Source organism: Prionailurus bengalensis, chromosome B1 (assembly GCF_016509475.1).
Source record: "Prionailurus bengalensis isolate Pbe53 chromosome B1, Fcat_Pben_1.1_paternal_pri, whole genome shotgun sequence".
Classification (NCBI taxonomy): Eukaryota; Metazoa; Chordata; class Mammalia; order Carnivora; family Felidae; genus Prionailurus; species Prionailurus bengalensis.
In genome coordinates this window covers 27951440-27966915 of record NC_057344.1, presented here as the reverse complement: position 1 = coordinate 27966915, position 15476 = coordinate 27951440, and the positions used below count along the sequence as shown (strand labels likewise).

Here is a 15476-nt window from a genome sequence, read left to right as displayed (position 1 = left end):
CTAGACTTTCTGCAACTGGAAACAAATGGTGAAGAGAGATATAAGCTCTCAGAAATCAGTTAGGGGCTTACTCAAGTACAAGGAACTCCTCAAGTTCGGGAAGTGGAACTGGAAGGCTTCTCTTGCGGCACAGCAAGTCACACCTCCGTGTTCTCTGTCACAACCCCCCGTGTCTGGTGTACAGTTTACCAGCTACAGTTTTTTTAAAAGCCTTTTCAACAGGAAGAAGACTCGTCACACAGCCTTTCCTTTGTATAAGAGGTGGGAGCACCTCGCTAGGTCCACTGAGGTACCGTGTGCAGAAACGTTACATTATTGGTTCAGTCCACCTGGTTACCTCATTTTTCTTCCCTGGCAACTTTCCACTCTTCCTAATGTACTACAGATTTAGAAAACTAGAAACAAAGTAAGTTAAGGAGTGCTAGGCACAGACTCAGTTGTAAGAAAAGCCAGCAAGAACACAGTTCTAGAAAAATACGGGTCTGGGGCCATTTAAAGAAGGGGAAATAATTTATGACAACCCTAAATTACCAAGGAAAACGCAAAATGCCTTAATATATTCGAAGGAAGTACAAGAGTGTATGACCCATTTAATACTTTCACCAAAATAAATAAAACAACTGTCAGTTCTTTTTGAGATAAGCTTCAGTTATCTGGAATATTTATTTTACAGGATGTATTCTCTTCCCTGGGAGTGCCAGAAAATTGGGAGGCATTAAAATAAGAGCTCCTTAATCTTCACGAAGAGAAAGGATAACACAGGCTTAACGGAAGAAACAGGATTTTGAATTTCCCACCTATTTTAGAAATTATAAAGCATCCTGAGCTGTAAAACGTACACATCACTTAACGGTAATGTTGCATGGCTGCTTGTTAAATTTGACGTGCTGATTTAAAGTGACCTGAAACTTCTGAATCTTGTCACATTCAACGTAAATGTTCCAGAGTCTCCTCTAGAAATATGGATCATCTTGACAACACCCCCCCCCCCATCATGTTAGAGCAAACACTAAGAAACTATGGTTTAAACTTTTTAAAACATATAATGAGATTATATAATTAAGACAACTTGGGACAAGATTCACGTTTGATAAAAGAGAACAGCACTTTTCTCCAATCACACTGTGCCACACAGATTTCTTGCCCTTAACTATTTGAAAGGTTTGCAAAAAGCCAAATGCTCCAATAATGAATGGTAATAAATACACAATAAAACATACGGTCATAAAAAAGGTTCTGAAAATTTAAGAACAGGTACAACCTTGACTTTTGATTATCAACAGTCTTTTCAGGTCAACAGAATCCTCTATGGCTTTTTTGTAAAGGGCTAGTTAAAAATTCTACTTCCCCAACCTACTTCTACCAATCTATAGCTCAAAATCGCAGGGCTTCCTTGTAATATTTACTACTACAGTTTCAATTGTTTTGGAAGTGAAACTTCTGCAAGTCTAACATTCATGACTAATATATTGCATTATTAAAATGAGTAACACACTTCAGGAGCTCAAGTGTGCAGCATATTTGCATTTCAAAAACACCCACAAAGTAACATAGATATTGAAAATCTTTATTGTTTCATCATCAAAAGTTTTCTTTCCGTAGAAGAATGGCAATGCGGTATCAGTGCATGTTCTATGGCAAATTCACAGCTCAAAGAACTAGCCTAGAGATCAGACAGCACTATGTCAAGCTCGTGTGCAAGACGAGAGACACGATGCTGCCAAACGCAACCAGGACACAGAAATATGCGGCTGCTAGAGAAAGAGTCTATGGCCAAGTGAATAGAATAGTCGCAGTGCACTGCACTGATATTCTAGAACAGAAAACGGGAAGGGCCAGAGAGTGTACTTCCTGCAAAAAAAAAAAAAAATCAAGTAGATCCCACGCACTGAGTTCCCAACTATATGGCCAGCTAATTCATGCACGCCTGTACCATCCCCTTTAGGGCTACATCACTGTAACACTGCAAGCCGTCTTCAGCCTGCTGTAGAGGCGGGACAGCCACACGCAGATACCTCACTCTGCTTCCCATCTCACAGCTAGAGTCACCACCTGGGCCTGGCAATAAAACCTGTGGACTTTAGGCATCTTTAGTAAAAAGCTGAACAAACCCAAAATGGGTTCCCATTTTCTTCAGAAATAAATTTTATATAAAAGCTGTCACGATCACTCAGTTTTGTCTGAAGGCAAAACAATTTTTATGTAAGTATAGTGAAAAATCACACAAATATCCCAACAAAATACTGTCGGACCAACTTGAACATCTTCATTACTAGCTCTTGCAAAAGGTACTGATAATTGTTGAGATGCAAATGACCACAACGATTTGATCATGCCTGGTTACTGGGAACTTTTTGGTCAGGTCTTCTGTGTCTGAAGCTGCTATACAGCTGGATTTGGCTACCTTGCATTAATTCACACAATAAGTGCCATTTAAAAGGAAACAGCAGATCTATCATGATGAAATAAAAATCAAAAAAGTTGAGAGGTATACAGGAAACTTGTCTTAAATATTTTTAAATTACATATGATATAACCTTAGAGAGTAAGAACTACAATTACCATGGTCTAAATCTTAAATTGTTAATGCATGACTTATGTGCAAGACTAACAAGTCACTTGTTAATCATGTCAAGGCCTTGCGGGGCAGGGCACTCAGCATGTAGAGCATAGCAAGTACTTTCCAGGTGAGATCAACACCTCTAATTTAAAGTGTTATCAAACTATATTTGGAAAGTTAATTTACTTAATATATACAACGTAGAAAATAAGTTAAAAGGAGGAAGCAGGGAAAGGTTTTCTGGTCTAAATGATGCACACTACAACTTTTCCTTATCAGTAGTATGTTCCACTTCACCCACAGTAAAATATGAAAAGGCTGATAGAAGATCAAACATTTCACTTATAAATAGAAAGAGGATTAAAAAAATGGAATTTCAACATCGTTTCTTCCCATAACGCAACTCACTCTATCTATAATAGACATAAATAAAAACCATCTCAAAAATCTGGTTTTACACGCTTACCTTTGAGTTTAACAATAAATTCCTCTAACGACTGAGAAGAAAAGCACTCCTTTGTGGCAATTCCGTAAAATAATTTTCAGTCCACAAAACACCTGCTTACTGGCAAAACCAGCAACCTTTACGGAGGGCATGGGCATTAATACTTGGCCCCTCTGAGGTATAAATGCAGCTATATGCGTACTGAGTGTACAGTCTATAAGGTATGCCAATGGTCTGCATAAAATTGGGAGTGATGTCATCCTGACTGATTGAAAACTTTTTTTTTTTAACTTTTTGCAATGAAGGTTAAATAATTTTAAGACAAAAGATGTCCTTTAGCCCAGTAATAGCCAGCAGAAATCTAATTCCTAACCAATGCAAATGGTTATTACATTTTAAAAATGCTTAACATTGCATGTTGATTAAAAAAAAAAAAACTAAACAGGGACACATAAATACTCAAATTCAGCAGGACACCACAGAAAGCATACTAGAGAGAAGTGTGAAATCAGTCAAGCTTTTCCAAAAGAGAAAATCCTTTTAATCCTTCAGCAAGTCTCTGTGAAAATAGTATGCTTACAATAAAAGTGAGAGGGGAGCACTGAGAACACCCCCAAGAGGCTTGCTGTGCCACTCAGCATCCCTGCCCCATCTCCTGTGCGCGCGGATGGCCGACAAATGACAAGAAGTCCATTTGACAATAGTTCAGTAGTTCCTTCACCACTGCTGCCAGCTGAAGTCATCATTGCTTCCAAAGACCAAGAAAAAGCCCAGGATAGTTGCAAATATGACTGTGTTTCCTGTGAGAACAAGTGCACAAGCTCCCCACTCAATCTAGAGAAATAAGACAGATAAACACTTAAGTTAACAGATGTAGGAAAAACAGAAAGAAAATGAAAAGCAAATCTAGATTCTAGTTCTATGCCAATCATGATATAAAAACAAGCAAGATCTGTGATAGTAACTTTCACTCTATTCAACACTTAACGGTCCTTCTATATTGCTGTTTTTAATTTGCTTCCTTTAAAAAGACAGGAAGTCATGAAAATGATCATTATTCAAAAGTTAGGCTTCTGGATTCTGAGGAGGCAGCAGAGACTTCTACAACTTAAAGCTCATGAAGAAATTTGCTCCAACTCTGCTTCAGTGAATCTAAAATCTTATCTAGACAGCAGATTAAATTTAAAGTACCAGAAACGAAAACACACCCATGTACATTCTTTTAAAGGAGTAGGGGGAGTAATCGCCCCCTCCATGTGGAAGGGTGGTCAGTCCCTGGCATCTCTAAGTCCCCAGAGATGGGGAGTGAATCTGACTGGTGAGTCTGGGAGGAAAGACCAGGTATACAGATCTCAGGCCCTTCTCCTCTTTCACACTTTCCCATGCAAAGAACACACTATCTCCTCAGGCCTTTAAACAGTTACAGAGGGCGGCCTGTGGTTGTTAAGCACTGGGTGAGAGGATGTGCCCACTTCTGAGAGTGAAGAACTGGTAAGCCAACTGTTGCCGCAGACCCCAGCCATGCTCTTCAGTATCATTCTTCCTCTTTTTTTAAAAGTAGGGTTCACACCCAGCGTGGTGCCTAATGTGGGGCCTGACTCATGACCCTGAGATCAACACCTGAGCTGAGATCAAGAGTTGGGACGCTTACCCGACCGAGACACCCAGGCGGCCCTCTCCAATATCATTTTTATCAGTTAACAACAAAAGTAAGATTATCTCTATCCTTTTTCCCGAGACAATTTTAACCTAGTCTGATGTAAAATCGTTCATAGAAAAATATATACACTTACCAGATGTGCTCTGGCAAATACAATAGGGAGCCCAAAAGCTGAGACAACAATGCCTGTTGTAAGAAATATGGCAAGTTCCTTACAAGCATTACTCATAGCATCTGTATCATCCACTAATCTTCTTGCTATGCAGTATGGAATAGGTGAAAGGATGTAAAAAAACAGAACAAAGAGAGGCCAGTATTGGCTAGAAAAAAAAAATAAGTTAATGTAGTTTTTGCTATCTATGTCATTTTCCTACACATAACATACGCTTTTAAAAAATAAAGACCAAAGAAATATTGCAAGGTTCAAAACAAGACATAGTTTAAAAATAAACAATAACCTGAACACTGAAAATAGTAATAATTAGAATCATAGTATTCCTAAAGTGAATTATGACACAATGATTAAATATTCCTTATGTTAAAAAAATGCTTTATAAATTATAGCAGTTGGAATCAAGGCCCAAAATTATTTTTCTTATTTTAGGCTATAAATAAAGATGCATATGGAAAATATAAATAGTAACAGTAATTTTTAAAATTCAAGATTCATGCCCTTGACTTCTTGATGAATGACAGCCTTCTCAGGGTAAAGCTGGAACATCCCTAAACTCTCGTTAGGTCACTATGAACTCCCAAAATACTGAAATAAAAATGTAGAAAATGAACTGAAAGTAATATTGAAGACTTTTAAGTTAGAATATAGAAAATAGATGGCTTTGAATCAACAGTCTAGCTATTGTACTGTGCCAGTGTAATTTCCTGGTTTGGATAATACAACTACAGTTATGTACGACAGCCACTGGGGGAAGCCTGTGTGAAGGATACAGGGGACCTCTCTGTACTATTTTGTTGCAACTTCTTGATAATACATAATCATTTCAACATAAAAAGTCAATTAAAAAAAAAAAAAAAGCACAAAAAGTGAAAACTCCAAGCTGCCCATGTCTCCCTACTTTCTCTCTCTTGCTCTCCTAACAACCTTCTTGTGGATCCTTCCATATTTCCACACGGATAAATTCTAACAGTATGAATCACTGCACTTTTTCATTTAACAATGTATCTTGAACACCTTTATATATCAGCACTCACAGCTCTTGGCTCCTCCTCATTGTTTTTAAGATTGCCTACTATTTCCATTGATGGACATATTATAATTTAACCATTTCTCTTTTGACAGGCCTTTAGGATACTTCCAGCTTTTTTTGTTATTACAGACAAGATTGTCATGAACATCCATACTCTCCCCTCACTACACATACCTTTGTAAACATCTGCCAGGAGACCTGTATGAGAAATTCTAAGTGGAAGGGCTAGTTCAAGGAATATATAGACTTCAAGAGCTACAAGGAAACTGGCTTCCAAGATGACAGACTACATGAAGCTATACCTCTCCCTTCTCATACACGACAGTGCCTGTTTGCCCCAGCTTTTACCTTCACCAAAGGATTTCATTTAATTTTGAGAGAGGCTGAGTATATTTTCATGTGCTTATTAGTAACTGGCAGTTCTTTTTTCATATTTATTGTTGATTTTTCTATTTAGTTTTATTTTTCTTACTAATCTATCCTATTAATTTTTAAAAGTTCTTTCTATCCTATGGAAAATAATTGCTTACATGACTTTATTTTCTTAGTCAACTGTCTCTCGACCCTGCTTCTGGTATTTTTTTGCTGAAAAGATATTTTAAATTTTCTTGTCTTTAATTTTATTAAGAGATGCTCAAAACTGAGCAGAAGTGCAATAACCAAAAAGTGATTTTTGCACTTTTAAAAAGATTTGTCCTTGGTAAATGAACATTTCTTAGGATTACTTCTACAGTAGAAGCTTTCATTTAAAAAAAAATTTAAAGCTTTAAAAGTAGAAAAAATTTACCCTAAAACACTAAAAAAGACAAAAATTTTACATACTTGTATATTGGAAGGGCACATCCAAGCATCAAAAACATCAGCCCAATTGCTCCTCCAAAGGATAAACTAATCAAAGCTGCAAAGTAAATAAAGAATCAAATACACATATTAATTATATTAAATTAATATTATTTTTATTAATATTAATATTAGCAATCTGAACATTACCTGTGATCCCAGAAGCAAAAAGCAAAACACAAAAAACGAATGCATTAAAAGTGATTTATCTTCGGGGCGCCTTGGTGGCGCAGTCAGTTAAGCGTCCGACTTCAGCCAGGTCACGATCTCGCGGTCCCGGAGTTCGAGCCCCGCGTCGGGCTCCGGGCTGATGGCTCAGAGCCTGGAGCCTGTTTCCGATTCTGTGTCTCCCTCTCTCTCTGCCCCTCCCCCGTTCATGCTCTGTCTCTCTCTGTCCCAAAAATAAATAAACGTTCAAAAAAAAAAAATTAAAAAAAAAAAAAAAAAAAAAGAAGTGATTTATCTTCGAGGGTGCCTGGGTGGCTCAGTTGGTTAAGCATCCTCGGATCATGATCTCATGGTTTATGAGATCGAGCTCCACGTGGGCTGGATTCTCTCCCTCTGCCCTCCCCCACTCACACTCCTGTGTGCATGCACACTCTCTCGAAATAAACACTAAAAAAAAAAGTGAGTTATTTTCAAAAGTGTAAGTTATCCATAGTTTCAAAATAAGTTTTTTGGGGTCATCTTCAAAGCAACATAAAGCAACACTGATTTTCAAGGCCCTGACCTATTGTGGGCACACCACCACATTCCCTCATTACTGTCTCCATTTCTTCTTTCCTTTTTTAAATTTATTTTTGAGAGAAAGAGAGACAGAGCGTAAGCAGGGAAGGAGCAGAGAGAGAGGGAGACAAAATCTGAAGCAGACTCCAGGCTCTGAGCTGTCAGCAGAGAGCCGGACGCAGGGTCTCAAACCCGCGAACCATGAGATCATGACCTGAGCCGAAGTCGAATGCTTAACAGCCTGCCACCCAGGTGCCCCACTGTCTCCAATTCTAATGAATATCCTAGCCTCCCAGATCAATGCTCTTCCAGTCATTACTGTTATATTTACTCCACAGATCATTACAGTTTGAAAAACAGGATGTGGAGAAACTCTGCTTTCTCAGCTTTACTAGACTTTAGAAACCTTATCAAATGGGAAAGTCTCTCATGATCAGCTCCTGCTTCTTGCACATGCACCCTCACTGTGCTCAAAACTAGTAAGAAAAAAGTATCCAAGGATACTCGTAGTTAATAATTTTAGTCAACTAATTTTGGTCTACCCATGTGTCTGGAGGCACTTGAGACCATAACAACACTGTTTCCACTGTATTTCAAAGACTACCTGCAGAATTCTTTGGGATGCTTCCTAAAAATGCCAATTTGTGGGCCACAGCCCAGGACTCTGAAATTTTATCAAGCACCCTGAAGATTTCCTAAGAAAATGAAAGCTTGAAAATAACTGTCTGAAAAAGGTGGAATGTCAGGGGTTTTCTTAATCAGTTTGCCAAGTGAATCCTAAACATGAGTTCATGTTATATCCTTTAATGTCCTCTACATATCTTTATAAAACAGTTAATCTGTGTTACCTTACATGGTTTCAAAAGTTACTCAGATGGCTTCTTACCCTCCAAAGTTGACTCACAAAGACTGGGATGGGGGTGAGCGGAAGCGAGAGCTGCTGTCGGTTGAGCAGCCGGTATGTACCTGGTGCTTTAAATATCTGATTTCATCCTCTCCACAGTTTTATAAATTTGCAATTACTCACTCTTACAGATCAAGTCAGAGAAATTTCAGGGGAGTATTTAGTTATTATTATTTTTGAATGTTTATTTATTTAGTTTGAGAGAGAGAGCACGCGCAAGCAGGGAAGGGGCAGAAAGAGATAGAGAGAGAGAATCCCAAGGAGATTTTGCAGTCAGTGCACAGCTCGACACAGGGCTCAACCCCATGAGCACGAGATCATGACTTCAGCCAAAATCAAGAGTTGGACACTTAGCCAACTGAGCCATCCAGGAACCCCTAGTTTTAGTTTTTAAAAAATGTTATCATGGGGGTGTCTGGGTGGCTCAGTCGATTGAGTGTCTGACTTTGGCTCAGGTCATGATGTGGCAGTGTGTGAGTTTGAGCCCTGCGTCGGGCCCTGTGCTGACAGCTCAGAGCCTGGAGCCTGCTTCAGATTCTGTCTCCCTCTTTCTGTCCCTCCCCTGCTCATGCTCTGTCTCTCTCACTCAAAGATAAATAAAAACCCTAAAAAAATTTTTAAAAATGTTACATAGTTTACAAAACTATAGCTGGGTTTCCTCCCCTAATTTCCTACATGTTACAAAATGTGCAGGATAATGGGTACAAGCCTTCTTTGGTATCACTTTTTAAGATATCACAAGCTACAGACACATTCTATAGGTGAAACACAGTTTCTAAAATTAAACACACACACACACACACACACACACACACACACACACAAAGCGATGTGTTTTATAACTTTTTTTTAACCATATATTAGTGAGTAGAAACAACTTTCTTGAATAGGCAGTTTATTAGTGGCTTAGAATTAAGCAAAGATATAAATGATCAATTTATTTTGAGTTCTATATAACTCATATTTCTGCAACTGCACTGGCTAAAAGAATAACTTAGGCGTTTTTAGTTTTTAATGCAGTCTATTAACCTTAACAGAAACATTAAAATCCAAAAGAGTTGTAGAAGGCCTAAAAGTTACCAGGACAAAAGCTAACATATATAAACCAAAATTAACAGTAAAGGGGTTAAATGCTGCCCAGCACTACTGACAGCTTTCTCTGAATTAAAATGGTAATAATTGGGGTGCCTGGGTGGCTCAGTCAGTTAAGCGTCTGGCTCTTGATTTCAGCTCATGTTTTGTGAGACTGAGCCCCGTGTCAGTTCCGCGCTGACAGTGCAGAGAGCCTGCTTGAGACTCTCTCTCCCTTTCTCTTTCAAAAAATAAATAAATAAAATGGTCATAATCAAGGACATCCACTTACATGGTAGGTCGGCAGATTTAGTTTTCCCTTAGATCACCGATGCAGGTCATGTAACCTGCACACATTTACTTAGTCCATAATACCATTATATTTTCAATTACAGAAAAAAGAAAAGAAAAAAACCTGCACTTTTATTTTATAGCAAGTGAGGAACCTCAAATTTACAATGGAGTGAAATGTAAACTGTGAGGAAAATATTGAGTTTGTCATTTGTTTTGTTCAATTCAAAATAGGTCCTCAAAATCTGGCCCTGCTTACTCTCCTGACACACTCACACCAGGCTATTAGCCCTTGTACTCTGCACGTCAATGACACTGGCCTTTCCTCTCCTGGCAATCAGCAGGCTCCTTCCCCCACAGGGCCCTTGTACCTATTGTCCTTCTACCTCAGATACGTTTTCATTCATCCATTTCATTCAAGAAATATTTACTGCAAACCAAGTATGTAACAGGTGCTGGAGATTATTTATGTAAATAAACCAGACAAGGCCCTTCCACACTCATGAAGCTTGTATTCTGGTTCCATTCCCTTCCTCTTTCCTCCAAGTGAACTTGTCTATGTCCTTAAGATCTCAGCTCAATCGTTTCTTTCTCGGTGAAGTTATTCCAAACCTCCTGACTTGACCAATTCTCCTTATCACATTCATTCATTCATTCATTCAACAAATATCTACTGGGCACCTAACGTGTCACACACTGTTCTTGACACTAGAGATAAAGCAATGAAAAAAAAAAAAAAATCAAAGCTCTTGCTCCATGAAGCTTACATTCTAACAGGAGAACAAAATGATAAAAAACCAAAAGTAAGCAAAGGAATGTCAAGTGCTATGAAAGAAACCAGGTAGAGTAAGAAGGTGGAGCGCTTTTCAAGACACAGTGGCCTGGAAAGGCATCGCTGATGAGGTGACATCTGAGCAGAGACTTGTATGAACTGAGGAACTGAATCATGAGGCTTTCTGGGGGGAGCGTTCCAGGCAGAGCGCCATGCACGTGCAGAGGCTCTCTTGCCCTGTACACATCCCCTTTGCTCAGTTATCACAGCTATAATTTTATATCAATTTGTATCTGTCTTTCCTTGCAAGCTGTTAGCGCCACCACAGCAGGGAAAGAGTTTTTCTGTTGTTGATGCTCATACCCCAGCTCTCAACACTGAATAATAAATATTTGTAGAATGCATGAAAGGAAACCAAGGGGAAAAAAAGAGAGAAAAGGACAAAAGGGAAGAGGAGGTGATCTTCCGATCACACCAGAGTAAAAACAGCACATAACTGAAAGTCAGAAGACAATGGGTCCCTAGACCCTACTAGCCATTTACTGCCTACATAATTATATCTGAATGTCAGTTCTTTCTTCTATGAGACCTGGATTAGATCTAAAATGCAAATAATTCTCAGAACACTAAAGATATTTGTTATAAGGCATGCTAAAAAAGTAAAAACCATCTCCATTTTTAAATAAATTTTAATTCCAGTATAATTAACATACAGCGTCACATGAGTTTCAGGGAACCATCTCCACTTTTTCAATGTAGTTGCCAAACAGCTAAATTCACCACTATAAATACTATATAGTAACAACTTATTTATCCAGAATATAATTTAGAATCCTGGAGGAAACAAGGGTCACTAAAGAGACAAAGCAGATGTCACAAAGCCCATACACTAAATCTACCATTCTTTATAAATAGACCCTTAGGCTCCTATTTAGCTGACATTGATTTATTCATTTTTGTGATTCAACTGTTGTGTGTGAATTTCAGCAGAATAAAAAAAGAATTAAAAAAAAATTTTTTTTTTTTAACATTTATTTATTTTTGAGACAGAGAGAGACAGAGCATGAATGGGGGGAGGGCCAGAGAGAGAGGGAGACACAGAATCTGAAACAGGCTCCAGGCTCTGAGCTGTCAGCACAGAGCCTGATGCGGGGCTCGAACTCATGGACTGTGAGATCGTGACCTGAGCGAAGTCGGACGCTCAACCGACTGAGCCACCCAGGCGCCCCTAAAAAAAGAATTTTAAGAGTCATATATGTTCATTTATAGTATTTTTTCAATAGCAATTCATATAGCCAGAACAAAATTAAGTGAAAAGTAACTTTCCCCACCCAGAAATGATCACTGTTACATGTAACCTGTGACATAAAATTTTCTAAGTTTGAAGATCTTGTTTCTCATATTGAAACAAATGAGAAAGAGGAGGCAGAACTGCACATAAGCAAGATCTGCCCTCTGACAAGAGAAAGGAGACTGAAAAAAAATTTAAATCAGGCAGAAAAACCTCAAAAAGCATACTGGTTTATGGTAATCTTGGCCAAAAGGCAAGTAGCTTTACTACTTGATGGTCTCTGGGGGGTAACTCTTTTATGGCAAAGAACAATTATTCATGTTCTTATCAAAAAAGGAAGTCTAAATTTTTTTGAGTACACTCTTAGAAAGTTAATGAAAGATTTCTTTTAAATAAATAGAAAATGAAAACAAGGTAAGATTCGAGTATCAAAAAATTTCATGTGACATCTCACTGCCCAGTCATACTGGATATAATAAAACAAAAACAATGGGGTTAAATAAATTGCTCAAAAGTGTTCTCAAAACTTGTGAAGTTTCTCCAATCTTATGAAATCAGCAACTAGGCTGATTTATACATAAATTTCATCATTTGTGTATAAATGGATGCCCCAGATGACACATCAATAAGGCAAGAATTTATACTGTAAATGAGTGATGAAACATTTGGAGGGCAAAACTTAGATGAGTCTAGTTTCTACTCCCAAAGCCTCTAGGCTAGGGATGATGGAACAGTCCAATTATTTAAACCCTCTCGAGACAGGGTGCTGATTCTGTGATTACAAAGAAATTAGAGTAGCAGGGACCAGTTCCCTAACCTGGGAGTTGCTAGAAAAATCTAATACATAACCGAATAATATGGCTTAAGAAATCGGGGCGCCTGGGTGGCGCAGTCAGTTAAGCGTCCGGCTTCGGCCAGGTCACGATCTCGCGGTCCGGGAGTTCGACCCCTGCGTCAGGCTCTGGGCTGATGGCCTGGAGCCTGTTTCCGATTCTGTGTCTCCCTCTCTCTCTGCCCCTCCCCCGTTCATGCTCTGTCTCTCTCTGTCCCAAAAATAAATAAACGTTGAAAAAAAAAAAAAAAAAGTAATGGTCTCCAATGATAGCAACACTCCTGCTTAATATAAAGATAGCCCAACAGAAAGAAAATATCCTGATAAACAATCATAACAATCAAAAAATCTTATTGAAACCAAAAGTGTAAGTACAATTCCATCTGTGGCACTTTCACCTGATTAATATTTTCCTAGATTCGGAGAAGGAAATTACAGTTATTTTCCTACAACAGAGACTCCCTACGTTTACGACACTGAGGAAATGGGGAAGAACTAGGAAACTAGCCACATCCTTAAAACCACAGCATTCTACCCTAAATGCCTTTCCATACAAGGATTCAAAAAGGTCTATTACAGTTCAAAAAACAGATCGAAAAATTATCTTTGTTGCTCAAATTAGCAAGTTTTATATCGGAAATGAAATGTTCTCAGACATTAAAAATACACCAGAAAGAGTAAGAATGTGACTCTGGAGAAGCAGTTCAATAAAAGTTGTCCTGAAGGAAATAAATTATGCAGAAAAAACACTATCAAAGTTCTTCATTTCCTGCATGCCTGCCCCTTCTACAATTCGCAGGTCAGGAAACCAACGTAATTCGTGGTCAAAAAGTTGAAAACGTTGTCAATGGTATTTCTAATCACACTGACAAAATTACCAAACAACTGGAAAGATTGCAACCTTCCTTATTTCTAAAGGAAATATACGAATAAACCAGTAATTTTCCATGAAGTTTTAAACTATTTTATTAAAAAAAAAAAAAAACAACCAACTGAAACTTTGAAATGTAAACGCCTCAACGTGCAACTTGTGGAGAACAGGAGCACCTCGGGGTCGCTCATACGGTCTAACACTATCGGAAAAACAAAACACAATCAAAACGCTTCAGTTTTTGGAGTCTGTGAAGCTTCGAGCACAGGTCCTGAGAGTGGATATGCTGCCCAAGGCTCCGGAAAGAACCGTCCCCAAGTCCTTCCAAGGCTTTCCGGAGGGACTCGGTTCGGCTCAGCACCCCAAGATCGCACTTGTGCCTTTAAGCGGCAAATGACACTGATTTCACGTAACTGGCATCTCTAGCGGCCTCATCCCCCTCAAAACCACTCTCCGCTCGCCTCTCTCGCGGATGCAAACTCCTGCAAAACGTGTGGGATGGCCCGAGGCGCTGCGGGACTCTCGCAGACCGCGGACCACTTCATTCTTTGTACGGGGGCCGATGGGTGGGACAGAGGCTGCCGAGATCAGCAGAAAGCGGGCGCCGACGGTGAAGCCACCGCGCCCGCCGGCCTTTCCCGGAGGGCGCCGCGCCCAGCTCTGCTACGAGGCTGCGAGGGCGGAGGCGGGGGTCCAGGGGCCGGGGGGCGGCCGCCAGCGCGGGGACCCCGCGGCGCGCGCCGGGGCCGGGAAGGCGGCAGGCGGGGGCCGCGTGGGACCCCCTCCCCCCCCTCGGGCGGCCACCCAGACCTCCGGCACCCTGCGCCCCAGGCCCACCTTTGATGCCGGCCATGGCGGTGACGTCGCTCCTGGCTCCAGGATCTGAGGCTGCAGCGGCGGCGGCGGCGGCGGCGGCGGCGGCGGCGGCGGTAGCAGCGGCCGGGAGATCCGAGACGCGCGGCGGCGGCGGCGGCTGCCAGACAACACCCGGAAGTGCACGACGCAGCACTTCCGCCGGCGACTCGCGCCCGCGCGGGGGCGCGGGGGGCGCGCCGGGCTGGGGGCGGTCGGGCAGGCAGCCACCTTCCCTGCTTCGCTGCTGTGCGGCTCGCAGCGGTCGCCGGCGTTCAGTCCTCGCCTCGGTTCCATGCCCATATTCCCCTCAGGCTTGGGGGAGCTCCACTCCGAAGCCTTCGTCGCGGATTCCGCAGCCTCCCAGATTCTTGGAGGATAAAGGAGCGCGAGTAGCCGCCGTGCTTTGGGAGGCATGGGGGGATGTCCTTGGAGGATCATCATTTAAATGTGATCTTCAAAGCGCACCCTTTTCTCTCTTCTCCCTTGCTTTGCAGTAGGAGAAATAAGGCTAGTTAGAACGTCTGCACTTGGCTCCCCAGTTTGCGACACAACTAGGGTTCTGTTGAGACCCACCTCCAGAGATAAGGAGCAGCAGGACCCACTACAAACAAATACAAATTTAAATACAAATCCGATCTCTTAGGAGTCTGTGAGAATCGCTGTTTATGTTTTTAGTAGTAGCAGGGCTAGAGGAAAAAGGAGAAAGCAGAGGTACAAATACATTTATTTAAGTCATCCTACAAATGTATTGAACGTTTACTATGTGTGGGGAACAGGGCTAGGCCCTGCGGTGAGCAAACCTGGATGCGGCTTCTGTCCTGAAGGAGCTTGCAGTTTGTAGAGAGACACAGCCTCCCTGCCCCCCCCCCCCCCCGCAAAAGGTAAAATTGGGACTGATAATTCCTAGGAAGAAGGGTAGATCGTCCTTTGAAAACCTTTATTTAGATAAGAGAGATTTCCCCAAGGGAGGGACAAGGGAAGTATGAACGGGTGCGTAACTAGAAGACAAAAGGGAAAAACCGTTATGGGGAAGAGAAAATATGTTGGGGGTGCAGGTTGGGGGAGTGGTTGGATGGTGAACTTGGGAGGCAAACTGGGCCCCAGAAGCCTGGTCTGTTGGAGAGGGGACAGAAGGCCAGGGGGACTGCTCTGT

At 40.9% G+C, this 15476-nt stretch overlaps 1 protein-coding gene across 1 annotated transcript; it reads right to left on the bottom strand.

The window, feature by feature from the left end:
- Window positions 1-1546: 1546 nt before the first annotated feature.
- LEPROTL1 (leptin receptor overlapping transcript like 1) lies at window positions 1547-14592 on the bottom strand. The gene is made up of 4 exons (XM_043560691.1): window positions 14306-14592; window positions 6693-6768; window positions 4799-4985; window positions 1547-3839 (listed from the first exon to the last, which is right to left on the bottom strand). Exons 1-4 carry the CDS (start codon window positions 14319-14321, stop codon window positions 3723-3725), a joined length of 396 nt encoding a protein of 131 aa, XP_043416626.1. The 5' UTR covers window positions 14322-14592; the 3' UTR covers window positions 1547-3722.
- Between the last annotated feature and the right edge of the window lie 884 nt (window positions 14593-15476).

Bases quoted from the DNA above. Each gene is read 5' to 3' on its own strand.
- LEPROTL1 (XM_043560691.1), bottom strand. The intron at 4,986-6,692 runs GTATGTAAAATT...TTTTTTTTCTAG, and splicing joins TGTGCCCTTCCAATATACAA to CCAATACTGGCCTCTCTTTG. The intron at 3,840-4,798 runs GTAAGTGTATAT...TTATTTCTCTAG, and splicing joins TATTTGCCAGAGCACATCTG to ATTGAGTGGGGAGCTTGTGC.